General features: G+C 37.6%; 4 protein-coding genes across 4 annotated transcripts; 3 read left to right on the top strand and 1 right to left on the bottom strand.

Annotated features, from left to right (window-relative positions):
- Positions 1-1,773: 1,773 nt before the first annotated feature.
- On the bottom strand, positions 1,774-9,104 carry LOC122089316 (peptide chain release factor 1). The gene is made up of 6 exons (XM_042658947.1): positions 8,679-9,104; positions 8,188-8,263; positions 4,312-4,442; positions 4,131-4,201; positions 3,890-3,971; positions 1,774-2,017 (listed from the first exon to the last, which is right to left on the bottom strand). Exons 1-6 carry the CDS (start codon positions 9,102-9,104, stop codon positions 1,997-1,999), a joined length of 807 nt encoding a protein of 268 aa, XP_042514881.1. The 3' UTR covers positions 1,774-1,996.
- Positions 9,083-12,835, top strand: LOC122089315 (pentatricopeptide repeat-containing protein At1g14470). Its single transcript, XM_042658946.1, has 2 exons — positions 9,083-12,152; positions 12,236-12,835. The coding sequence occupies exon 1, from the start codon at positions 9,223-9,225 to the stop codon at positions 11,524-11,526; it is 2,304 nt and encodes a 767-aa protein (XP_042514880.1). The 5' UTR covers positions 9,083-9,222; the 3' UTR covers positions 11,527-12,152; positions 12,236-12,835.
- Positions 12,836-16,493: 3,658 nt separating this feature from the next.
- On the top strand, positions 16,494-19,921 carry LOC122089984 (40S ribosomal protein SA-like). Its single transcript, XM_042659785.1, has 5 exons — positions 16,494-16,731; positions 17,483-17,745; positions 17,826-18,023; positions 18,317-18,539; positions 19,592-19,921. The coding sequence occupies exons 1-5, from the start codon at positions 16,599-16,601 to the stop codon at positions 19,699-19,701; spliced, it is 927 nt and encodes a 308-aa protein (XP_042515719.1). The 5' UTR covers positions 16,494-16,598; the 3' UTR covers positions 19,702-19,921.
- A 3,178-nt stretch (positions 19,922-23,099) lies between these two features.
- LOC122088018 (zinc finger protein 3-like) lies at positions 23,100-24,235 on the top strand. The gene has a single exon (XM_042657156.1). The coding sequence runs from the start codon at positions 23,127-23,129 to the stop codon at positions 24,030-24,032; it is 906 nt and encodes a 301-aa protein (XP_042513090.1). The 5' UTR covers positions 23,100-23,126; the 3' UTR covers positions 24,033-24,235.
- The last annotated feature ends 2,036 nt before the right edge of the window (positions 24,236-26,271 follow it).

Here is a 26,271-nt window from a genome sequence, read left to right as displayed (position 1 = left end):
CGAGAATCCAAGAAAAGGTCACGGCGACACGGCGAGACGAGCCGTTTATCATTACAATAGGTGTCAAGTGGAAGTGCAGTGATGTAATCATGTTTTTTTTTTTTAATCATTGTGAATAAAGTAAAAGAAAATCAATGAAACTTATCTGAGATCCCTAAAACTAAGAGTTTTATGAAATTTTTGCCTTCTCTCAATTCTATTTGTAAGGTTTCAACCGATTCTGTCCCCATAGTCTTGAACCTTGGTTGAGTGGGTAGACCACACTAAATGGAATCCACAATCTCTAGATTGGAGTATTTGCAAATAAAATATTGTAAGAGTGCTTCTTTTAAGAGAGCATAGCCTACATTGGTTGAAAGCACCCAATGAATGCTTATGGAAAAGAATCATTTTAAGGAATAAAAATGTCAGTTCCAGGGAGGGGAGGAGAGAGATAAAAGAGGGGTGCACTAGCCGAGGCTACGCACCTAGTTATAAATCATTTCCACTTGAATATTAAAGGGAAAAGATTCTATGAGCCCCTAAGGGAGGGTATTCTATCTCTCTCTTCCTCACATAAAATAACTTTAATGCCCTCCCTTATCCCTATATAAATTTCTCCTTTGCACCTCATTAGTGCCTTCCTCTACATGGTACATGGTTTTAGCCTTTTAGGTATCAGGATCAAAATGGCTTTGTCAAATACTTGATCGATACCATACCGGTGGTGTCTAGACAAGGGAGAGCAAAATGGTTCAAAAAACCATGCATAGATATGTTGAGGGACAAAACTGTCCTGTCTTGCCTGACATGGCCGACCTTAGCAGTATAGGTATTGATATCGTGCACTAAAACCCTGCTCCTCTATGCAACTTGCTCACATAACCCTATTCCTAACTAAAGTTACACGGTAGTTTTATGTAATTTTCATTTAGTGCGTATGATTCAATCTCTCATGTGAGTACCATAAATTTTCAACAAGAATCACATGTCAAAGTATAATTATTCCAATTGTGTATTCTTTGGTGCAACTCCATCTCGCTTCTTTCATTGAGGCTCAAAATTGAAAGGAAAGGGAAGTGAAATTTTTATATTTCAAAAAGAAATGGTTATAATCATTACCTCATGTGCTAAGAAAAAATTATGTACTTCTCACATGAAAATCTTCTATAATTTCTATAAATCAAACATATTTGGCGTGGCTCAAGTCTTTTAAGTTTATATGTTATAGATTAGAGATGGGTGTATATACTCAGCATATTATATGTTGACAGCCTTGGTTCCATCTATGACATATTTCAAGGGCTTGTTTGTTAATAGGACAGAAAATGGGTCCATATGAAAAAGGATCTCACACATGCTTTCCGTTAAAAAAACTGACAGTTTTGTAATTCTATGGAAGTTTGAGGTGATTTTCCAGTCACTTCACTTGCTAATTCGGGTTTGAAACTGACCAGTCATCTACCACATTGGACCTACTCACATCAATTATGCAAGTTTGGAGAGTTGGGTGAACCCTTAAAAGTTCATCTACTTGTATACCATGTACAAACTATTTTTTTCTGTTTTCCTCCCAAATTATCCACCTAGGTTCCCTTACATAGACAGCATTGCAACTAAGATGGCACCACATATTTGTGCATGGAAGCATGGCATTCATTATGGTAGAGTAATCTTGATATGCAGAATTTCTCCCTTGTATTAATGCCAAGTATGAAAAACAATACTTATTCAGTACCCATCACGCATAACAAGCACACTTGTGTGTGTGTGTGTGTGTGTGTGAGAGAGAGAGAGAGAGAGAGACTTTGCATCCTCTCCCATAACCAGCAATCTTTCATTGAGACCAATTACACATACCAAAATTGATGTCAAACAGAGAGAGCTTTACAACAAAAATTGATAAGAAAAATTATTTTCGATCCAAAGTTGAGTATGCTAGTACAAGGTGAAAGCTAAATTAAAAACATAATACTTGAACCTGACACAGATGCCATCGCTCTTCTCATGAATCTTCTTAAACAAGAGGCCTCATACCCTGCAAGGCATCACTGAGTTACATTTGGATCATGGATGCAGTTCTAAAACCATCCATATTTGACAAAAAATAAGTAGAATTTTTCTCTAGTAGAATGCAGTTCTTGATCATAACAATACCAAATATCATCACTGTGGATGGCTACAAGGTGAATATAAATAAATAGAATCACTGAGGAAAATCTCAGCCATAAAATGAGATTTCACATCCTGTCCATTTACTAACCCACTGTTTCCTATAAAAAGGTAGGGCTCGTAAAGGGATGAATAAAATGCATAAAACCAAATAATAGGTGGGCAAACCTTTATACCCAAAAAAAAATGAGGTGGTCAAACCATCTTGAGCCACTTGAAATGTAGATTTTGTCAAATTACCCGTATGGATGGGTAGCATATATACCCCTTGGATTAGCCACATGTCTAGTTTCAGGGCCCCTTCACTGTGTGGTGTACCTGTCTTTGGGGTGCACTTGGTTGTAACCAAGCATGGTTGGGTTCATCCCTTAACCTATATTTGCCCTCTGTTATGTGCATTATGTTCTCATGACAAAGGGAAAAATCAGTAATTTCTCTTATCTTGCCTGGAACAGAGAGATTACCACAGAATTCCATGAAACCTTAAACCATGCATGATGAAACCAAAAAATCTTGGACAGAAAATAGAGAGGTTGCCAGAGAACTAGTAAAATCTGCGACCATTAATTGTGAAACCATGAAATTTTGCTGGAAAATGGAGAAATCACACTGAAGGACTTGCATGAAAACCTTCAACCATGAACCACGAAACCGTGGAAACCACAATGTGAAAATGATGAAAAGAGAGATTGTTGAACAACAGGAAAAGGGTATCACCAGAAAACACCAGGAAACTGCTAGAGAATAAAGAAGAGAAGTTAACAGAACAGCAATTCAGGTATGGGAAGGGATTGCAATATCTCAGCTTCGAGAGAGAAGGGGAGTAGATAAAATTGACTTGGCAGTACGCTCTCTGCATACAAAAATCCAGACGGACAGTGCAGAGGTGCAAAAAAGAGAGCTTCTGGGTAATTGTAACCAAAATTAGAATTTTTTTTGCGATGTGTGAAATTTAACACATGAATTATAGCAAATAAACTGAATTAAATTGTTTTAGAAGCACAAGCCCAACTGTGAAACCCTAGAAGAGACCTAAGCAATCTGATGTAGAATTTGGTCCAAAATGAAAAGTCAAAACCAAAGAAACATGGAGAAGTCGGCAATTCGATGTAGTTTTCATTGAGCTGCAAGCTCTTTAGTATGGTATTGAGCTCCTGCAATAGGTTCAACAGATTGATTCACCTGATCCTAGCTGATTGTCAAAGACTCAGGCAGTAGGTTCCTCCACTCTACGATCACAATATTAAGTTAATCCTGCCAGAATTTCCTTCTATTCATCATTTAGGCAACAAGAAAACAACTTCTTCTTTTTTTTTTAATTTTATGGTGGAGGGTGACCCCATTTCGTTGGGATAAGGCTGAGTTGAGTTGAGTTGAGTTGAGTTGAGTTGGGTTGGGTTGAGGGTGACAACGCGATGGTTTGGGATTTTACACTCATTCATTTTTATTCCTGGTAGAAGAAAATTTATAATATCTATTTTACATTTTGGGCTGAATTTGAATGTTGCATCCTGGAAATTTTTGTTCTTTATTTTTTTAATAACTAAGAAAGTGTATATGGCTATATAAAACAGCGTATATGGCATCAATCGCCTCAACTCTGTGACATAGGGAAAACTATGGCTGAGAAAACAGACTTTAATAAGAGAAAATGAAATGAATAGGATATCCATACATAAACATGAATTAAATTTTAGAAGAGGGATTATGAATATAGCCTGATTCTATTTAAGTATACCTTTGATGTCCTCAGTTCATTTACAGCCATTCTAAGAGAATTATCCGATAATATCAAACGTGATAAAGCACCTGTGCTTAACCTGCAATATTCAAGAGAGAACGCAATGATTTACTTGATACAGTGGGTCAGTGTATGGTATAACAGCATGTTACAGCAAAGAAAAGGCATTCCTGTTGTAGAATATCAAATATTTAAAAACACTTAAAAACAGTGGAAAAACTCAACAACCATATTATACCCCAAAAACTTTGCTGCATCTGATACAGAGCCATTAACCGCAACCATTAGGTCCAATAAAGCTTGCATTCCCTATGGTAGAAAAAAATGATAAAGTAGAACAATATCATATTCATTTAAAATCCATGAATGCTCTCAAATTTTAGGGAGAAAATTAGTATACATAATATGATGAGTCATACCAAGACAAATTTTGGATTATTTGGTCCAATTTGTGGACCACAGTCTGATCCTCTCATTGTCGACTTTGCAGGAAGAATCTGAAGAAGCTCGAGAGGAGGTTTGTACCCATTCAAGTCAACTGTCTTCCTGACTAGTTCAAAGGGACAAAAATGCTACTTATCAGTGCAAATACACATTTTCATTTGGCAAACCAAAACAAAGAAGCTGATATAAGGAGCAAATTACCAAAGTATGATACCTTATCATCCAAAATCATTTTTCATTTACCTTATTACCAAAAGTATATATCAAGAGATTTATGTAACACTACTAGAGTTTCCACATTTTAGTAATAGTTTAGCAACAGATAAAGTACCAAAAGAAACTATATTTTTTTCCTCTCAAGGCCCACTGTTTCTTTTTTAAATAAAATAACAACATTATTAGAATAACTCAAAGAAGACAACATTACAAAGGCAAGCCCATAGAATTCCAAGATGAAGGAGACAAACAACTGCAAAAACCTTTAAATGGTTCCACAAAGATTAGAAAACCCGGAGCATAACGGAGCTGATAAACAAAGAGAAGGAAGAATTTTGATGTCGTAGCTTTTATAGAGTTTTATCCATTAATTTTGTACCTTTTTTTTTTTTTTGGGGGGGGGGGGGGGAGTCCATGCTGTGAGTGTCTTAGACCTGGTCTTAGTCTTACTCAAGGGAGAGGAGGAATGGAACAAAAAAGTCCTCAGTGCAAAGACAACCATGTAAACATGAACTCTTTGTTGAGAATAAAGTGCTGATATGTTTTATAATGATACTTTTCCACTCAAGTCATTAGCATAGTGCCAACTTTATCATTTGAAGATTATTATTATCTACTCGTGTCATCTGCTTAACTGATCGCTTCATCTGCTCATGTCATTTTTATGAAGATGGTTATTGTGGTTCGCAGCTACCTTACGCTGTTACTTGTGGTTCATAGCTACTTTATGTTGTTAGTGTGGTTCGCAACTACCTTATGTTGTACACTTGTACTTGGATTCACAGCTACCTTATGCTGCATTTGGGGTTCAAAGCAACCTATGCTGCTCTTTTATTTGTCTTTTTTGTGAAGTTCACTTCTTGCCTTCCTTCAGAAGGGCTTATATTGTTGCTACTGTTGTTGGTGTTATGGTATTCTAGTTGGCAATCTTTGTCGTTTATTTTGTTCGTCGCTGTCTAGTTTTATTCCACATGAAGATTTTTTTTTTCTACTGTTGTGTTGATGGCTGATGTGCTTATGATTGTGACTGGAAGGAGTTTTTCCTTTGGTTTCGTTGTTGCTGACTATTGGTTTCTATAGTTATATCTGTTCAAGTTGGGTTCTGCTGGTTGTCCGTCCTTGTTGTTCCAAGCAGGAGCCTAGGATATATATGCTCTAGCTTGAGGGCGGTGTTGTGAATATAGTGATGGGATGCTTTATAATGATACTTTTCTAGTCAAGGGGTTATTTGTAATTCTTATAAGTGTTTCCCTTATTGGTTATTATGCAAAGTTGATATTATATCTACACTTGTTGGCCTAATGATTAGACTAATCCAGTCTAGCTGTATGGATGACTTTTCCTTCATCTTATCTCTTCTTCTTGTTCTTCCTATTTTTGTTACACTCTTGAAGCAGATCAGCAAGATAGGTACTCTTAAAAGTACCAAAGAAGAAACAAGCTGACTCATCTCAACCCAGCCTCGCGGTTCTGAGTTGACTCAGTTTGGGCCAGTTTTGGTTCAGTTCTGGTTCACCCAAACAGTCAAAACCTTGGGACACCTTTTAGGTGTTTTATTTGTTTTGTTTACTTTTATTTAGTTACTTGTGTTAGTTTTTTTAGAGTTCCATTTGGATAGAACTCTATCTTATATTCTTATGTCTATTTAATCTTTTTAAGTGTTTATGTAATAAGAACTCCTTTTTATCTCTCCCATGGTTTGGAGACTTTTTATTTTTCTTTCCTGCTGTTGGTTTCCTACTTAGGACATGTTTAAGATGGAGTCAGCTTATAAAACTCATCTCTGTTTATATGGTTGTAACGGTACTACTACCCCATGATTCTATTTTTAATAAAGAAGGCTTTTTTCTATTAGGTTGTGAGATTCAGCAGCAGCCCTTAGCGGGATTCTAAGGATCAGCTGGTGGGATTCCAACAAGTTCTCAGTGGGAAGATGAGTTCATATCATCTTCTTCTTCTTCTTCTTCTTCTTCTTCTTCTTCTTCTTCTTCATTCTTTCTCCTCCGTTATTCCTCAAGTAAGTACAGTTTCTGTTTCTATCGTATAGCATTCCAAATTATTGAAACCCTTCAGTTCTTGGCTTAACACAAGTGAGAATTAAATGCTGAGCTTGGATTCAAAAACCTACAATCTAAGCTTACCTACAGTTTTAGTTTTCAGATCAGAGGTCAGTTGATTAAAGTACCATAATCTGAAACTCCTTAGTTCTTGAACTTTCACTATTGAGAATACCATTCTGATTTCAGATTTAGTAACCACGGGCTATTCTAAGCAGCCCACAGTTTCAGACCTTGAATCTGAGTTCAATGAGACGGAGTCTAATCAAGTTGGAAGGCCTATTGCTTAACCTTTAGGCCACTGATTTTCTGCTGTGATTAAAGACTAATTTCTCTGTATTAATCAGATCTGTGCACTAATCCTTTGCTGTTATTTTATCATACCCAATTTCTAAACTGTTTAAACCTACTGTACTGCCCATAAGAAGGTTCCATCAATCTCTGTGTTTTGGGTATCCTATCTCAAGCAGGATACTACCGTATCTTCTAATCGGGCTATTGGATTCAAATCATACTTTGAGGAGTTGCTTCTGGTTATGCTATTTAACTTCATACGAGATTTATTACATACATCTTAGTTGTTGATCTACTGTTATTAAACATTCTTCAATTTTGGTCATATCACATCACTGTGATTCTGGTTTATCATTGTGTTTCGGATCCTAAGTCTTTAGGTTTCTAGAAACCCATCCAACTCTTTAACACCCACTGCACACCCCTTACATGGTTGACCGGAAGATAACAACTGGAGTTTGTGTCATCGGTCACTTGTTAAATACATAAACAATGGCTCACATTGGACCCTACCACAATACAGCACAGAGATTAAACTTCAGCCCAAGCACAAGGCTACTTTGCAACCACCAAACATGTGTCAGGCTCTCAGACCTTCCACTAATTTTCACTGTGAATATTCATCTTAGCATTTGCCACATCATGAAATGGTAGGCACCAAGACTAAACGCATTGCAAGGACGACCACCACCAAACCGCAGTTGTTTGCCAAACACGACCTACACACCATTTGGTGAACCCATAACCAACACGAACCCATGCTCGTCCGCCATATGTACACAACTGCTCATGCCTTAGTTGCTTGACAAATTATATTACCTTTGTCACCACTTGGGGTTCTAACAGTAGCCTTATACAAGCCCTATCGTCTTTTCTCCAGAAGTTCAGTGAATTAATTATCTTTTCCATTCCAGGATTATGTTCTTTAAAGGAAAGAAATGGGGGGAAAAAGAAGGTGAAAAATAAAAATCACAGCGCATTCTGTGTGAAATTTCATTGTGAGAAGTTCCAAATAACACCATCAAATTGACGACTACTTTGATTGCTTGCATCTCATAATCAAGAGACAAAAACTTTAGCTTGTATTGATAAGACCCAAAATCAAGGCCTTGGTAATATCTTGATGGCTAATGAGACTCAAAAAACAGCTAATATCTTGATGGCTAATGAGACTCAAAAAACACACACACAAGTCCATTATAGATATAGATGTAGATAATGAGATAGTGATATAAACATATGTAGAAGAAAGAAAAGCAGCAGCCAAGCAAAGTTGATGGGAACCTTTAAGAGCTAACAAAGCACGCAAACGAGCTAACGCTGATGCTCGGTTCATATGTTGTGAGCGGTCTTCAGCAGCCTACACACAGCCCGGAACCAGTTGAAATTATGAGATAAGAGAAAACAACTGTGAACTCTATCCTGCATGAAACAAAATGAAAAAAAACATCATGGAAATCAATGTAAAGAAGATAGGTTCATAAACATGTACAGAGCATGAAACTAACCCATGTGTGGATTGGATGGACCATACAACTAACAAGTAGTAACTACTGATTCACATAGCAATCAACAGAGGATTTGAATCTTGTACAAAGAGACTAACAAACGCCACCAGTTGGTTTTAAATTATTGAGATTGATAATTTGATTTTGATTCAGTATCTGAAATCACTATTGGTATGATGGGAATTTTGATCAACTAAATGGTAAAGACATGAACGGTTTATATTCGTGGTTCATTACTTTAGGTTGTGTTCAAAGAGAGAAAGGGACCTGGGCAATTACTCCGGTGGGAAGGTGCTTGAGGCGGACTGCGCTTTCTCGCTTGTTTCGGTGCTGGCCGCCTGGACCAGACGATTTATACGTATCCACTTCACATTGGCTCATCAGCTCTTCGTCTGACAACACCAAAAAATCTCGGCTGCCACTGCTACTACCGCCACCGCTCAAAGAGAAGGCCTTGATTTGTGTCTGAACCTTTATCTGAATCCCCGGCGTCGGCGGCCTGGTTTTTAGAGAAACAAAGAAACCTGAACAAGCTCCCACACCCACCATCGGATTACGCATCCATTTCGAGATGGATTGAGCCATAACCAAATTGGTTCTCTCTCTCTCTCTCTCTCTCTCTCTCTCTCTCTCTTTTCTCTCTCTCTTATTCCAAGCAGTGACTGAAGATCCTGTCCAATGGGTTATCAGCATTTTAATGGCTTGACTAGATTGCCCTCAATCATTCACCAGATTACCCTTAATGACCTTCACGTTCTCAACCATTAGTTGCAGGTGCTGAGAGGCTGAATCTCTCTCTCCTTATCATCTTATGTCACGCCTGCACACCATAGCGAGTAATGGTGTCGGCGATTTCCGTCAGCTGAGGCAACTCCATGCGCAGATCATCCACCATTTTCTTCATCACCATAATTACTGGATCGCTGCTCTTATTGCCTACTGCACGAGGGTCCGTGCCCCGTTGGCTTATGGCCGTCTCCTCTTCAACTCCTCCCGTCGTCCAAATGTCTTCGTCTTCACCAACATGCTCAAATTCTACTCCCAATTGGGAGCCCATAAGGATGTCATCTCTCTTTTCCTCCAAATGCAACGCCATCACTGCGACGATGACAATTTGGATGTGAAGCCAGATGCTTTTGTCTATCCGATCCTGATCAAATCGGCCGGAAAGGCATCCCTTCCGTTGCATGCACATGTTTTCAAGTTGGGTCATGCTTGTGATCGTTATGTTCGGAATGCAATTATGGATATGTACGCCAAGTACGGCCCCATTGAATTTGCTCAACGATTGTTCGATGAAATGCCTGAAAGGATGGCTGCTGATTGGAACTCGATGGTCTCTGGCTTTTGGAGGTGGGGTCATGAAGTTGAAGCTTGCCAATTGTTCGATTTAATGCCTGAAAAGAATGTCATCTCTTGGACTGCCATGGTTAGTGGTTACTCTAAGCACGGTGATATGATGAAGGCACAGAAGTTCTTTGAAGAGATGCCTGAGAAGACCGTGGTGTCATGGAACGCAATGCTTTCCGGTTACGTGCAAAACGGGTTTGTTGAAGAAGCTTTAAGATTGTTCAGAGACATGGTGGATGCGGGGATACAACCCGATGAGATAACCTGGGTCACCATTATTTCGTCGTGCTCTGCACGTGGTGACCCTCGACTTGCAGAGTCACTAGTGGGATCACTTGACCAAAGGCTGATCCATCTGAATGTTTTTGTCAAAACAGCACTCCTCGATATGTATGCAAAATGTGGGTCTATCGGAACTGCAAGAAGGATTTTCGATGAGATGGGAACATACAGGAATCCAGTTTCTTGGAATGCAATGATATCAGCATACACCAAGAACGGTGATCTTGTGTCGGCCAGGGAGCTCTTCTCTGAAATGCCAGAGAGGAATGTTGTCTCATGGAACTCAATGATTGCAGGCTATGCTCAGAATGGGCATTCATTTATGGCAATTGAGCTCTTCAAGGAAATGATAACAATTGGAGACTTAAAACCAGACGAAGTGACAATGGTGAGTGTGATTTCAGCCTGTGGGCATCTAGGGGCTTTAGAATTAGGCAAATGGGTCGTGAACTTTATCACCCAAAACCAGATCAATTTAAGCATCTCAGGTTACAATTCTCTGATTTCAATGTACTCAAGATGTGGGAGCATGGAAGATGCTAAGAGGATATTTCAACAAATGCCAGAAAGAGATGTAGTTTCCTACAATTCATTGATCACTGGTTTTGCAGCTCATGGCCATGGAACTGAGGTCGTCAAATTGTTCTTGAATATGAAAGACGAAGGAATAGAACCAGACCGAATAACATTTATTGGTGTCTTAACAGCATGTAGTCATGCTGGATTATCAGAACAAGGCCTGCAGATTTTTTATTCCATCAGAAGCCCAGAAGTAGATCACTATGCCTGCATTGTTGATCTGTTAGGTCGATCAGGCAAGTTAGACAAAGCAAAGAAGTTGGTAGACATGATGCCAATGAATCCGCATGCAGGAGTGTTTGGGGCTCTTTTGAACGCCAGTTGTATCCACAAACAAGTTGATCTTGGGGAGTTTGCTGCACACAAGCTCTTCAAGCTTGAACCAGAGAACTCTGGGAATTATGTCCTGCTTTCAAACATTTATGCCTCAATGGGGAGGTGGGGAGATGTAGAGAATGTTAGAGAGACAATGAGAACTAGGGGAGTTAAGAAGTCGACAGGGTGGAGTTGGGTTGAGTTTGGTGGCAAGGTACACCGATTTATTGTTGGAGATCGATCTCATGAGTGGTCCAGGGGGATTTACAGGATACTGGAAGAAGTGGGAAAGAAGATGAGGGCTGCTGGATATGTAGCTGACAAGAGCTGTGTTTTGAGAGATATTGAAGAGGAAGAGAAAGAAGAGATGGTGGGGACTCACAGTGAGAAGCTGGCCATTGGGTTCGGGCTTCTTGTTTTCGAAATAGGGGCAACCATTAGAGTTGTGAAGAATCTAAGAGTTTGCAGGGATTGCCATTTCGCCATTAAGATGATCTCAAAGTTAGAAAGAAGGGAGATAATTGTAAGAGATAATAACAGGTTTCACTGTTTCAAGGATGGAGAGTGCTCTTGCAGGGATTATTGGTGATTGAAGCGAGCCATAAAAATTATGCTAGAAAAAAATCGAAATTCAGAGGGAATATTGAGAACATGAAGGTCATGCATTAAATTTTTGAACTGGGGTGATTTTTCTGCAACTGGTCTTATAGACAGTTGCATAGACCGGAGTCTTACCAGCGGGGAAGGCACCTAGAAAAATATGCCTTTAATTGAAGGCTTTCGCTGACAGGACTTTTGTTTAACAGGTGAGCTTTGCTTATGGAACCAGTTAAGTAACTGAGTCATCCAATGAAGATACAGAGATGGCCAAGGAATTGTCCCATTGCCGATTCACACCAATCCAATGGTAAAGAAAGCCATCATTTTGTGCAGAAATGGGTTGATTTTGGCATTTACAAGGATGGTGCCCTCACCAACACAGCTTCCTAATTTTCACCAATGCACAGACCAGGGGAACAGAATGGGTCCTAATAATCAAACCAAAATTTTCAGTCTCATTTTGAAGATAACTGCCCTGCTAGTGCCTAACTGTTCAGCAATGTGCACTAAATATAGTCCCAACCTGTGAGCTGCTGAGCATAAAGTTAGCAGTAGCATATGGCTGTCTACTCTGTGGCTCTTGAGACTTGAATCCGTATTGCCTAACTTGTTAAGGTCTGATCTTCCTAAAGGCATATCTGGGCAGGATCAACATTTGGTATCCACATTGATTCCTAACCGTGGCAAGTGTGTGGCAGGTACTTTTACTTGTTATGATGATTTGGTGGTTCCAAGGACGCAAAGCTAAATTGTGACAGATAAGCAACAGTGGCACATGAAATATGGAGGCAGGAGGAGTTCAAGCCTTTTGCATCCTTAACTCCTCATTCTTGTAGAGGTCTGAATCTGCAACTTCGGCAGTGTGTAGAGCTTGACAGGGTTGGTAACTTGGTATGGTTGGAGTTTATATTCATATGGATACCAAATAAGACTATGATGCTTACTGAATGGCCTCTATTCACAGACAGTCGACTCTTAGAATGTCAAGCTGAACCCATCACTGGGGTGCAGTAGCACCTTTAGCGCGGGGGCATCACAGTCTTTCTACCCAGCACCAGTGGGCTGGGTTTTTTCTGCCTTCTGTTTCTGGACCAAAAGGATTTTTGTTAACGAATAGTAAATTGTTATTTCCGGGTCAGAAAAGAAACAAAAATGTGTTTGTTATGCGTAATAATTTTTGTTTTTGAAACTTCTATAAATTTACAAAAATGTCATTGAATACCCAAAATATTGGTGGACGCAGTAGTGTTGATGGTTGAAGTTGAATTGGAGGTGGAGTTTATTTGTTGCTCGTCAAATTAACCATGTGCATCAGTGCATGTGAAATAGCAAACACACCTCCCCCCTCCTTTATTCTCCTTTTTATTTCTATAATAGATTAGTTTGAAATTAAAGCTTGTTCTTTTTCTTTTTTATTTTTATTATAATTCTCAGCAATTTGTCCCTGTTCATTTTTAAATACATAAAGTAACCAATGATAACAAGCTAGACAAATCCAACTAAAGCATTGAAAGAAACTCAATCAAAAGGAGCTTGCAACAATCTGAACACACAGGTTTGCAGATAATAGAGAAGAACAACAAGTAGGAACATATGAAACCGGAGGGGAACCAAGAAAAGAAAGACAGGTAAAAACCTATAGCAAAGAAAGACTATGAGTACATTATTTATCGGAAATGGCAAAATGGAATTTGACCACAAGATTAGTTCGTGTATAACAATGTCTCTGAAGAGGATAATAATTCTTTGCTTCAACCAGTTTCAGCTGAGGAAATTACAAATACTGTCATGGGTTGGAGGTGATAGGAGAGCAACGAAGATGGAAAAAACATTTGAAGAGTAAGGTCTATGGCATGTGACTTGTAATCAAATTCAACCTTCATTGCCAACTCTCAAAGCTCCAGGACCAGACGGGTTTTCCGAAATATTCTATCACAAGGTTTGGAGTACTATTAACTTGGATGTGATCTCTTTTATTCAGAATTTCTTCGCCACTGGTAGTTTTGCTCGATCCCTCAATCATACTTATATTTCACTCATTCCTAAGGTCGAGCATCCCACAGCTATTTCTGAATATCGACTCATAAGTTTATGCAATTTTGCATATAAAATCATTTCGAGGATTATTTTCAATCACCTTCGTCCCATTATCAAGAAGGTGGTCTCCTTAAATCAAAACAGCTTTATCAAGGGCCGTCACATCTAGGACAATATTCTTGTGGGTCATGAGATCTTACATACTATGAAATGCAAGAGAAGGGGTCGTTATGGTTTCATGAGCATAAATTAGACATGAGTAAAGCTTACGATCATCTGGAATGACATTTCATCCAATCCACTTTAACTCACTTTGGGTTTGATCCTCATTGGATTAATCTTATTATGTTTTGTGTGGAATCCACCCATCTTGCTATGTTTCTCAATGGCTCGCCCTTTCAATTCTTCAAACCATCAAGAGGTTTATGACAAGGGGACCCTCTTTCATCCTATCTATTCATATTGTGCTCTAAAGTGTTATCTTCACATTTCTCAAGGGCTTTATATCTCAAGAGAATTCGTGGTATTAAACCATCGAGGCTTGGAGAATCTCTCTCTCATATGCCATTCACAGATGACTTAATTCTCAGTTCATCTCAGATTGGGTTGCTGCAATTCTTGCCTTAAGATGCTCAAAGAAGGATAAAATCTGGTTTAGCTCTCTGATGACTCGGGTCTTATGGCACATCTGGTTAGCCTATTTGGATATCACTTTCAGAAATCATCCACATTCTGCTATTGGAGTTGCCAACAATGCTATTCATTTTACTACTGAATATTGCACTAGCAAACTTCCAATTAATGTTCCAAGAATTCCAGTTTATTGTTCATGGACATCGCCACCTTCTGGTATCTTGAAATTTAATGTGGATGGGTCTGCTCTTGGATGCCCAGGTCCAGCTGCTATCGGTGGAGTTTGTAGAGATTCTCAAGGTACATTCTTATGTGGATTCTCTTCATTTATTGGCCAAAGCTATGCTTATGTTGCTGAAGCTCTGGCAGTAAGGAAAGCTCTCACACTTTCAATTGAACGTGGCTAGAATCGGATTATTATAGAAAGTGATAACTTACTGATTATCAATATTTTGAATGGAGCCTCATCTGCTTGCCCTTGGAAGATCTCTTATATTATTGAAGATTGCCGGTGTCTTGCCTCGACCTTTTCTTATATTATTTTTCAGCACTCGTTCAAAGAATGTAATAAGGTTGCTGATCAATTTGCTTCCCATGGTATCAACAACTAGGTGTCTATTGCGTGGGACATTAGTCCACCCCCTTTTGTTTCTCAACTACTTTTTGCCGGTTTGAGTGGTAATGTTCAAATCCGTTCTGTAAACTCTGCTTATTTTGGTAATATATCTTAAGTTCATCTTCGACCAAAAAAAGTATAACAATGTCTCCATTCCAAAACCCAAGGGGTTACTCAGTTGGCAAAGACAACACCTAAGTTCAAATCTCCTTGGGCATAAGTGTCCAAGAAAAAGAAAAAAACCTCCCTTTTAGTGGTCATCTTAGGCACCTTTTGACAAGTTTCGTTTATGTGTTTTCTTGTTCCCAGAACCGGAGAAACAACCTAAAAAGCGTTTGATAAAGTTGTTCCGATTCACTCGTTTCTAGAAACATAAATCAAAACTTATGCCTATTTACAATTCTAGAATCGACTTTGACATAACAAGTCAGACTTGTTTCGTCGTTTCTAGAAATGAATTTGAGAGAAAAAAAAAGGTTGTTGTGTCCTATAAATCTCTCAACTATTTAAACCTAAAAAGAAGCAACCGAACCCTTTCCCCCTTTTGGGCATCTGATGATACTATTGGGATTTTTAATGGCATTATGTCTACAAAAAATGTTTCAAGAAAAAGGTTTATCAAACACCAAAAAATCCATTTTTATTTTCAGAAAAGTGAAAAGCCGTTTCTGTTGTTTCTAGACATCAAACGGTACCTTACATAGTGAAGCCTTCATGTGATCAAACCCATCACTGTTTTAAGACACATTGTGACCATTGAAGGGGTGCTAAAGATTATTAATTAGCCTAGCCTCTTTCCCCTAGTTGATGTGGGACTAAATAGTCTTTCCCCTCAACACATCTCTTGCTTCTTATACCCAACCTTTAGTGCTCAACATATTTGGAAGAGAAAACCCTAAGAGACTAAATGTAATATATAATATTGTTTGAAAAATACAGGGTCCGCCTGGGATCAACCCTAGGCCTCAATCTATGCTTGGCCCAACTTCAGACTTGAAAATCTCAATCTTCTACTGGTTGAAAAGCTAAGCTTGAGCCCCTTTTCTAGCACAGGGCAAGCTGAGGTTGGTGGGCCAAACTTGCATCCTTGGTTAACACCAAGTAATAGGGGTGCCAAAAGTTGGCTTGCACCGATAGACCCAACTTGAACTAACTAGTTTTACACACACACACAAAGCCTAGTTGAAGCCCAAGATCCACCCAATTGATTACTAAACCTATCAAGCTCAAGCACCAACCTGATTGAGAATTGAGCAATCCCGATGCAAGGTAGTGTGGCCCATTGGTTGCTCGATTGGCTTACCAAATACTGTGACCAACCAATAACCAATTATTTTATATATCCTAGGAGCCATTTAAGAAGGGCTGTATTTTATTTTTGACATGAAATTATTGCTTTGAGTGCTGAATGTTATAACTCGTCGACTATTTCAGCATTTCCATTTTCTACTTCACCAAAATAAGATGAAAAATAAACCAAACAATTTTCAAAATAGAAATAAAAATAAAAATTATACCAAATCAAGTTATTTTACCAAAATATTACTCGACGCTTCGGGGGGCGACAGCAAACACACCCTGGGGTCAGGAAAGAATAGGCAAAACAACAAAAAGAAAAGGGTATTTTGGTCATGGGAAACAAATATTAGGGTTTCTCTTATTGAGAAATCCCTATAACGGTTCCGCAGGTCTACTCAGTTTAGCAGAGCAGCAGCTAGGGTTTTGATTTCCTAAGGCGGAGCCGGTGTTTCCCGGAGATCCCTCAGATCCTAGCCATGGCGGCACCTGCGAAGGTTTTATCTCAGAAGGAAGCCGACATCCAGATGATGTTGGCCGCCGATGTCCATTTAGGGACTAAGAACTGTGATTTTCAGATGGAAAGATATGTCTTCAAGCGACGAAGTGATGGTAAGATATCTATATCTTCTTTTCTCCTTCTTTTTCATTTGCTATAATCGTTGTTTTACGATCTGGTGTTGGATAGGGTAGTGTGTAAATAGAGTTTCGATAGAGATTTTAGTCTTTTTAGAAGTAGTAAAGAGTTGGAAACTTTGAATGCTAAATGTTATTATGTTTATTTGATGCAGTAACAATTCTTTTCTTAGTTATCTATTTCCCGATAAAAAAAATTGCGGGAAATTTTTACTCCGTATGATTAGAAAAAATGTTTGAGGCATGAACTTTGCTGTCACTTCAATTTATTCGGTATATAGTTTGTCATAAAATTTTGTTTTTATTTATCTGAGTATTTCAAAATTTTAAACTGTATTGTCTCCCTAAATGGTTTTTCATGACTTGGTTATTGAGTGTTCTACATACCGTACCAACCATTTTTTTTTTTCTGTTCTTGTTTCAGATAACTATGGTTCAGATATCAATTATCATATAATACACTTGTTGTTCGGTTTGGAAAGACACTGATTCTACTGTCTATGTTGCCACTAATGTTAGGACGCATAGACTCAGGATGAAAGATAATGAGTTGAAGCTTGAAGTTTTCAACTCGCAATGCATGGGGAAGATAATCCGGCCCATCATATTGCTTATTGTTGCAACATATATGCATGTGTTTATCATATATGGACATGTGATCCTTCCACCTTGCATCATGAGATCTCATGTCTCTGATCTGCTTCTGTGTTATGGTTTAAATTCTCAGGGATCTTCATCATTAATCTGGGAAAGACCTGGGAGAAGCTCCAATTGGCTGCTAGGGTTATTGTAGCTATTGAAAACCCTCAGGATATAATTGTTCAATCTGCGAGGCCCTATGGCCAGAGGGCTGTTTTGAAGTTTGCCCAGTTCACAGGTGCTCACCCAATTGCGGGAAGACACACTCCAGGAACATTCACTAACCAGCTCCAGACATCTTTCAGTGAACCTAGGTTACTAATCCTTACCGATCCTAGGACGGATCATCAGGTGAATACCTTTTACTGATTATGTGGAGTCTGTGAATTGTATTTCTTATTTATAATACTGTATTCTCTTGCTTCGTGTAGCCAATCAAGGAAGCTGCCTTAAGCAACATACCAACCATTGCTTTCTGTGACACGGACTCCCCCATGCGGTATGTGGATGTTGGTATCCCGGCCAATAACAAGGGAAAGCACAGCATTGGTTGTTTGTTCTGGTTGTTGGCAAGGATGGTTCTACAAATGCGTGGGACCATTCATCCTGGGAAGAAATGGGATGTTATGGTAAATACTCTTTTACTTTTCCATAAACAACAGATAGGCCTGTTTAGGGGACTTAATGCTGAGAAGAAAATAGTTATTGACATATTAGTACCTCGTCTCTAGTTCCATTTCATTGTCTCAATTCACTTTTGGATGGATAGTGGATGGTGAAGCATGAAATTTATTTTAATTTACCACTTATTCTTTCTCCTCTTTAATAAATGTGTACTTACTGCTTTAGGAAACTTTTGTTTATTCCATCCTCTGAAGCTTATGTAGTATTTGTTTATATATGTGATCCTTCCTTTGTGTAGGTGGATTTGTTTTTCTATAGGGAGCCTGAGGAGGCCAAGGAACTAGAAGAAGATGATATTGTTGCTGCACCCGATTATGGAGTTGCAGAGTACTCGGTAGCTGCCCTTGGCCTACCGGGTGAACAATGGTCTACCCAAATTGCAGATGCACAGTGGGCACCAGAATTGGCTACTCCAGGTCCCCTTCCTGCTGTTCCCAATGTTGAATGGCCTCCAGCTCCAGGTATATTAATACTTGTCTTTCTATTTTATTTGTTTAAATTCTTGGTTACTTTGACTTGATGATTTTAACTAAGTTTATTTAATATAACATTTCAATCCTATATGGATTCGAAACATTAGCATTGGACTTCTTTGAATAACTCATAAAACTATGTTATGAGCATAAATACAATTAGAAGCGACCACCTCTCTCTTATGTTATGAGATATGGATTGACACAAAGGCTGATTACTGTTTAATCCATGGTATCTTTTTATCAATTACTCTGTTGGCGATTCTGATTGGCCACTTCAATGATTTTCAACACAGTACTTTGGTTCCCCCATTCTTTTTGTGAGGTTTTAATTTTTATCTAGGTATATTTAACTCAGCTGAACCATATTTAATCAGCAATAAGTATTAGCTTGAAATATAAGACCTTCAATACTGGAGAGAGTATTAGGTGGTTTAAATTTTAAAACCCATGTTGCCATGATGTCAGTGGAAACTTTGTCATAGCCCGGGGTAAGTTTTTGATTGAAATATCTGCACTACTACTGCAAACTCTTCAATGTCATCCAATTGCAATTTCTGTTTCAATTCCAACAATTCATTAACCATATCAAGAGAGCCATTGGAGTCAGTTCCTCCACTAACTGCAAGTCCTCTGTCTTGACATTGTGAATCTATCTCACATGTGGGATGGTTATATGCCACCAAGTTTGTTGTGATATCAATCAAGCAGGCAAACCTTATTCTCTAGTTCTTTGCATCGCAAACCTGTGAAACCACTCCTGTGATACCAGTAGCTATTCTAGTATCTGGATATATATCTTACACTTTGTAATTTGCTTGGTTATTGTAGGATAGGACCAACCACTTTCTATTATCTTCAAAATTCATATCTGCGACTCATTTGCAACTATTATTGATGCTAATCAAAGTTTTATTAATCATTTTTGGAACTTCTATATCTATTTTCAAATTAGGGGAATTTTGATTGCGGGTTTCTCGTTTTGTGCTTTTGTTACTTAACACTTTTCTCGTGGGGCTTTTCCTTTTTGTGATCTACAGTTACTTTATCAGGAGATGGATGGGACACAGCAGCTCCGCCACCTATGGAACCAGCTGGAATTGTTGACGTTGCTCCTGTTGCTCCTGTTGCCCCTTCTGGTTGGGATTAGAGGACTACAATTTTGTGAACAGTAGCTCAAGTTTATAAGTAGTCTTTTTTTCTCTTTATAGGATAATTTCTTCTTTATCAAATCAAACAATGGTTTTTCTTAGCTGAAATGTACGTTGTTCCTGCCCCTACTGGGTGGGACAGTTCAAAGAACTACAATTTTGTGAACTGCTTATAGGATACTTAGATTTTCTCAAATTAAACATGTATTTCTCAGCTGAGTTTATCTGTTTTTGGATGTTTTGTGTGGTAATGTATAGCTAGCTTAGGTTTGGAGCTCCTTCAGAATTTGAATGTTTTCTTATATCGATCCAAGACCGATACCTCAAATCATGGTTGATGAGGGTTGATATTCTTTGCATTTAAAGTGATTCTTGTCACCTTTGTTTTGCAATTTTCTGCGAGTTGCAAAATCCCTTGGCCTTTCTGGAACATCGTTTCCTCCCAACAAGGACAATTTCTGATCAATATCAAAAAAGGTGATTGTAGTTATTGCATAATATGTTTTAATTTTAGGTGGTGGTTGAAACCTTAATTCATTTGGTGGAGACTTGAAGTAAGGTTCAAATCTGTGGAGGTGGATTACGGATCTTTACCACAATTGGAACTAATGTAAGTAATGAGTAATGACAGGCATTTTTGAGCAAGTGATGGTTGGATACTCGAAAAAGTTGGAAAATTACTTCTCATCAAACAATAAAATAAAAAATGGGAAACTTGCAAATTCTTTGCCATTTTGAATCCCAAAGTGTATGTAGATGGTTTTTCATTGTTACTATACGTGTATTTTGCCAGATCATTCCTTAAATCTATCTTATACAAAAATGAAAAAAGATGCCTTCCAAGTTGCGTGACCCTTGTGCCCAGACAGAGGGGGCAAAATGATTATCAATCCTTTGTAAAATGCGAAAATCTTGACTCTATTGATACTTTTAAGCATGCTCTCAGTAGCCCACATGCTGGCGTGGGGTGGTCCTTGCTGCCTTTCAGAACCCTCTTCCATCCCAAAATTTCATTGGTATCCAATTTACCTTGATCGATGGATCCAAAAATGTTTCCATATTCTATTTGTTTATTTAATTAAATGTATGCAGAAACATTAGTTTAAGAATGAGGCTCTTTCAGAAAAATGGGATGTTTCTAAGTGTGGTTACCACTCTATGAGATTTGAGGATTTTCTCAAGTCTCTCTGAAACTCAACAGCCCTTCTATCTTCTACCAAAAACAAAATAAAAAATCAAATTGACCAAACCCTAATTCAGTAGAAGCTAGACAGCCGTTGGATTAGCCTCTTTTATGCGAGGTTTAAAATATTCTTGAGTATCATATGTCATATACATTGTGATTTTTTTCTCTACCTACACAATACTAACAAAGAAATAAAAACTTTGCCTAACATCTATTGGTACAAATCATATTATAAATATTTTGATATGGTTGGATTCAATGAAATGGATGGTATGCAATTGAGGGGCTAATGTTGTACTTTATTACTTGGATTATATTCTTATTGGGGATAGCAAACACGTTAAACTTGGGCACCATTACACTTCATAAAATTTGTGATTACCAAACATCATTTTATGCAAACTAATTATTTTGATTATATGTTAAGTTTTGCTCGATACTAATAGTAATTGATCTATAAATCTATTAAATAGGTAACTTAACTTCAATTCACATAATGTATGCTTAATTTCTAATTAGCGTATTGTAAATAATTATTTTATGACATTCAGAAGATTTCAATACATTTCTCTCTCTCTCTCTCTCTCTCTCTCTCTCTCTCTCTCTCTCTCTCTCTCTCTCTCTCTCTCTCTCTCTCTATATATATATATATATATAATATTTAATATTAGTGATAAAACTCATATGATTAGCTAACTAAATACCACATATAACACCAATACTTTAAAACTTGGTTTCAATTTATCGAAACTATGGAATAAACCCGATATCAATAATATCCATAATTTGAAAATTTTATGCAAAAATATTTGATCATAATGAGAGTCATTAAAACTGATCTTAATTATATTACCTGGAAGTTGAAGCATATAAGATACACTGAAATCATACACTAGGCTGCCATGAAATTCTATTGGGCTTGGGCTTGGGCTAGGGTTCTCACTGTGCTAATCCAACCCACTTACTCTTCACCTACCCATTTTTTGTATTTGGTAACTATACATTAAAAGTCCAGATAATGACTAATAGGACCAAATTTTGGTCCTTTAAAGGAATCTTTTATATTAAATGTAAAAAAATCCTAGATAATCTTAGATAATAAATATATCACATGTTTAGTAACAAAAAGAGAAATAATCTCTTGAAACAATCTTTTACAGACTAGTACAGAGTGACATAGAGTCAAGCTAGCTAGCTTGGTTATCTATGGAAGTATGAGTAATGAAATGCTGTACTTTCCTATGTTCATCCCCCCCCCCTTGGGCTCTCTTAAGTTGCAAGAAAAATAAGAGAAAAGGAAGTGAAATTAAATCAAAATTAAAAGAGAATAGAAACTTTTATAATGATTACCTTCCATATTTGTATGATTTATTTTCAAATCATTTCAAATCTGATTCTTAAATTTTATTATTCAAACAGATCACTTCAATTTAAAATAGAAAATAAAGATTACATCATAAGAATATTAATTACTAAATATGATAAGAGTTTTAACTAGTTTACACCTCATCATGATCCCAAAGTTCTATTTTTCCTTTTGAACCAAGTTTCTTTTCATATACGGATAAGATTCTAACCTTATACCGTTCGGATGAGAGTCATGAGACTCTAAATGTACATGCGAAAGGTGAACTTTGTACAACTGTCAGTGGTAATTGACGATACTCTATTCTCTTCACCTACTTTACCATGCATTTATTGGGGCTCTAGTGAGTGTTTTATTTTTATTTTGTTGGGGTGTGGGGGGTTTCATTATATTAAAATTGCCCGATATTGATCAAATCGGTGAGATGTGGTGCATAATATCTCATGCTTACTAAGAGATCTCGAGTTAATAAAAATCTAAAAAAACACCTTTTTGGTCGATACTAATGATATATATATAGAGAGAGAGGTATTGATCACAGTTGATATTGATACAACTAACCGGATACCAATACTTAAAACCCAAAGGGATGATATCATAATGGTTCTGGATTCCCTTAGATACTTCTCATTTTCCTTATAAGATCAATTTCACTTAACTTCCCTTCTATTACTTGCGACCAGACCTAGCCTGAAAGAAAATGGCAGTTCACTAATATCAAGGCCTCTAACAAGTATCCAATAGGATATTATTCCATATAGAGAAGATTATAGATTGAATCCACATAAACACCAAACTTCTTCAAAACCTAAACCTCAACTTAGTCCTATTTATATCGCAACATAGATACTTTTGTTCTCACATTGTCAATCATGGAAGAACCAGTTGTAGTAGAAATCTGTGATGAATCTGAGAACTCAAGTATCTCAGCTACCTCTCTTCCTTCTCATGAGAGAAAAAGAAAGATGAAGGAAAAGGTTGTTGAAGAAGAAGAAAACCAACCACCACCGCCACCGCCACCGCCACCGCCACCCCCACCACCACCACCACCGGAACATGAATTCATAGAGTATTTGGAGGTGGCTTCTCCTCATGATGATGAAGAACCATCGCCAGATCTTCCTGATTCCGGGACGAGCAAGCGGTCTCGGAAGGAATTCTCATGCAACTTTTGCAAGAAGACATTCAATAATTCTCAAGCATTAGGTGGACATCAAAATGCTCATAAGCATGAAAGAGCTATTGCAAAAAGAGGGAGAGAATACCCAGCAGGCATCCCATGGTATTCATATCATCCTCATCAAATGCCAATGATTACTCCTCCTACTGCTGTTCCTGGTAATGGGTATCACCCATATCCTCTTGGTCATGGATTGCACTCACAAATTCTTTATAGGCCTAAGCCGTATCACCCTATGAGCCATGCTTATACTCTCCAAGGTGTTCGACGAGGCCTTAATGGGTACTGTACTAATACAAGATCTCCTCCTTTACCTAGAACTTATTATCATCGATCTAATCATGGATTGATATCCATGTCGAGATATATTAATGGAGATTCTGCTGCTCGTTTGTTTGGATGTTATCCTCCATCTTCAAACCACCCGGTAGCTTCTTCCATTGCTCCATCAAATGCGAATTCAAATATTAATACAAACCCAGTTGGGATAGGAACTGGTGGTGGTGTTGGAGGTGTTGTTCCTCGTTGGAACCCTTTGGGAAGTCATCATAATCAACGAGAAGATCATGTGGAGATTGATCTATCCCTCAAGCTTTGATTGCATGTTTACATGCTGTTAGCTATGTTGTCTTTTCTTTTTTTTTTTTTTTTTTTTGGGTGTGGGGTGGGGATGGAGGTTGTGTGTCTTAAAATGTAGTTTGATTGATGGCTTTAGAGTTTGTCCATACTCCATAGAGGATAAAGTATTTCTGTCCATAAGGAACAAAGTATCATTTATTAGTTTGTAAGATTAAATGCATATAAAATAATGTATACCTATAGAACTTCAAGAATATATATATATATATATATATATATAAAAAAATAAGGGAAAAAGAACCCCCACTCTGGCACAGGAAACGTTGACTGGGTGTGAAATGATCAGAAAGACCTTACTTTTTGTTTGCGCTGATTATTCTCTCATGCATCTTCCCATTAGCCTATTGGTCTAGCGTTTCCTGTGATAAACTGATATAATCGTCTCATCCATAAAAAGATTAGAAAATTAATTTAATGCCTTTTTTTCCTAATTGTTGGGATGATTTATGAATTTTTTGTTTTATAAAAATTATGCATCTGACCATAAACATTTTGGAATGTCCTTTCTAAATACTTTAGTTATTGAAGAAAATTTTGATCCACTCTTTTGAAGGGTTTACCACACCATCTTAGGGTTTACAAACCCCTATAAGATTTTAGTGTGTTTACCTTTCGATGTCAAATGAAACCCGTGGGCTGCGGCCAAGGGATTCCCCTTCATCTGGCTTAAGGAAATTTAAGTACTAAAATGTAAAAATAAAATTATCAAATTTTGCTATAACTAATCACTTCTCCCAAATTTTGCCATCCAAACTTCAACTTGTATGAAAATATATAATTGATCAATTTAGAAGGATTTGCTTTAAGGTTTTTGAAGTCGCAAGAGATGAAGAGAATCCATGTTGCAAACTGTACTCTCCATAATCGGCATGATAGAATCTAAATGGACTAAAAAAAATTTCTTCTTTAAATGTAAATTTTGTTATAGAAACATCTTTATTTTGTGCGGTGTGATTTGGTTGTCACATTGTGCACATGTAGGAATAGATAAGAGATGTTGAAACCTTCTAATACTATTTACTCTCTCTCTCTCTCTCTCTCTCTCTCTCTCTCTCTCTCTCTCTCTCTCTGTGGCATACACTGGTAAGTTCTTAACATAGAAAATTCTTATATTTAACATAGGAACAAATCTTCATGATGCCAGAGTGGGAAGGAATCCAACACCCTCTCTCATGATGACCAATGAGGTCCACATCAACACTCTCTCCTCAATCAATATGTGATTTTTTATTGAAAAAATTCAACTTCTTGTGTTCCCATTGGTGTTGTTTTTCACTCTAGAATCGTAAGAAAACTTTGCCGCAACATTAAAAACGAATTCATAATATTAAGGATCATATTTGATGTTGCCAATATATCTTAAGATGTGATTATTTGACTTTCGAAATAATTTAGGTTAGCACATTGTGTGCTAATGGTTAACAACCCAACACATTTGTGGAATATGGCTTATTATGAGTTTCTACTTATCCTCCGTTCGTTATGGTCTATATTACTTTTTTATCTAATCAGAATGAGACAAGCTTAGTAGTACTATAAAAGTCATCTAGTGACTTCATTTTTAACCTTCGAATCCAATTTTAAGTGCTTCCTATCACATTAATCGAGTGTCCAATATTACATGACTTATGTCACAAACATTTATGGCGGTTCTTTCCTTTAGATTTATATCGCATTAGTGGTGAGAAGCACCTTTTTGACCGATACTAGCAATAGATATATTGGTATCGGTCACAGCTGATATCGATATGATCTATCTGATACCGATACCTAAAACCGTAGAGATAATGCCATGACAGTGTTGGATTCTCTTAGAAACTTCTCATATTCCATATAAGACCAATTTCACTTACCTTCCCATTTTTGACATGCAACCAAACCGAGCCTAATTAAAGATAAATGGCAGTCTACTAATGTCAAGGCCTCTAATAACTATCCAATAGGGATATCATTACATATGGAGAAGATTACAGATTGAATCCTCATGGACACCAAACTTCTTCAAAACCCAAACCCCCACTTAGTCCTATACTCCAGTCTATAACACAACATAGATACTATTATACTTAACCAGTGGGGGAGGTGGTGGTGGTATTGTTCCTCGTTGGGATCCTTTGGGAAATCATCATAATCAAGGAGGAGATCATGTATAAGGGTGGGTGAAAAAAGGCAGACACAATGCGTGAAGCTCTCTCCAC

This window comes from Macadamia integrifolia, chromosome 9 (genome assembly GCF_013358625.1).
Source record: "Macadamia integrifolia cultivar HAES 741 chromosome 9, SCU_Mint_v3, whole genome shotgun sequence".
NCBI lineage: Eukaryota > Viridiplantae > Streptophyta > Magnoliopsida > Proteales > Proteaceae > Macadamia > Macadamia integrifolia.
This window is presented reverse-complemented; position numbering and strand designations above follow the sequence as displayed.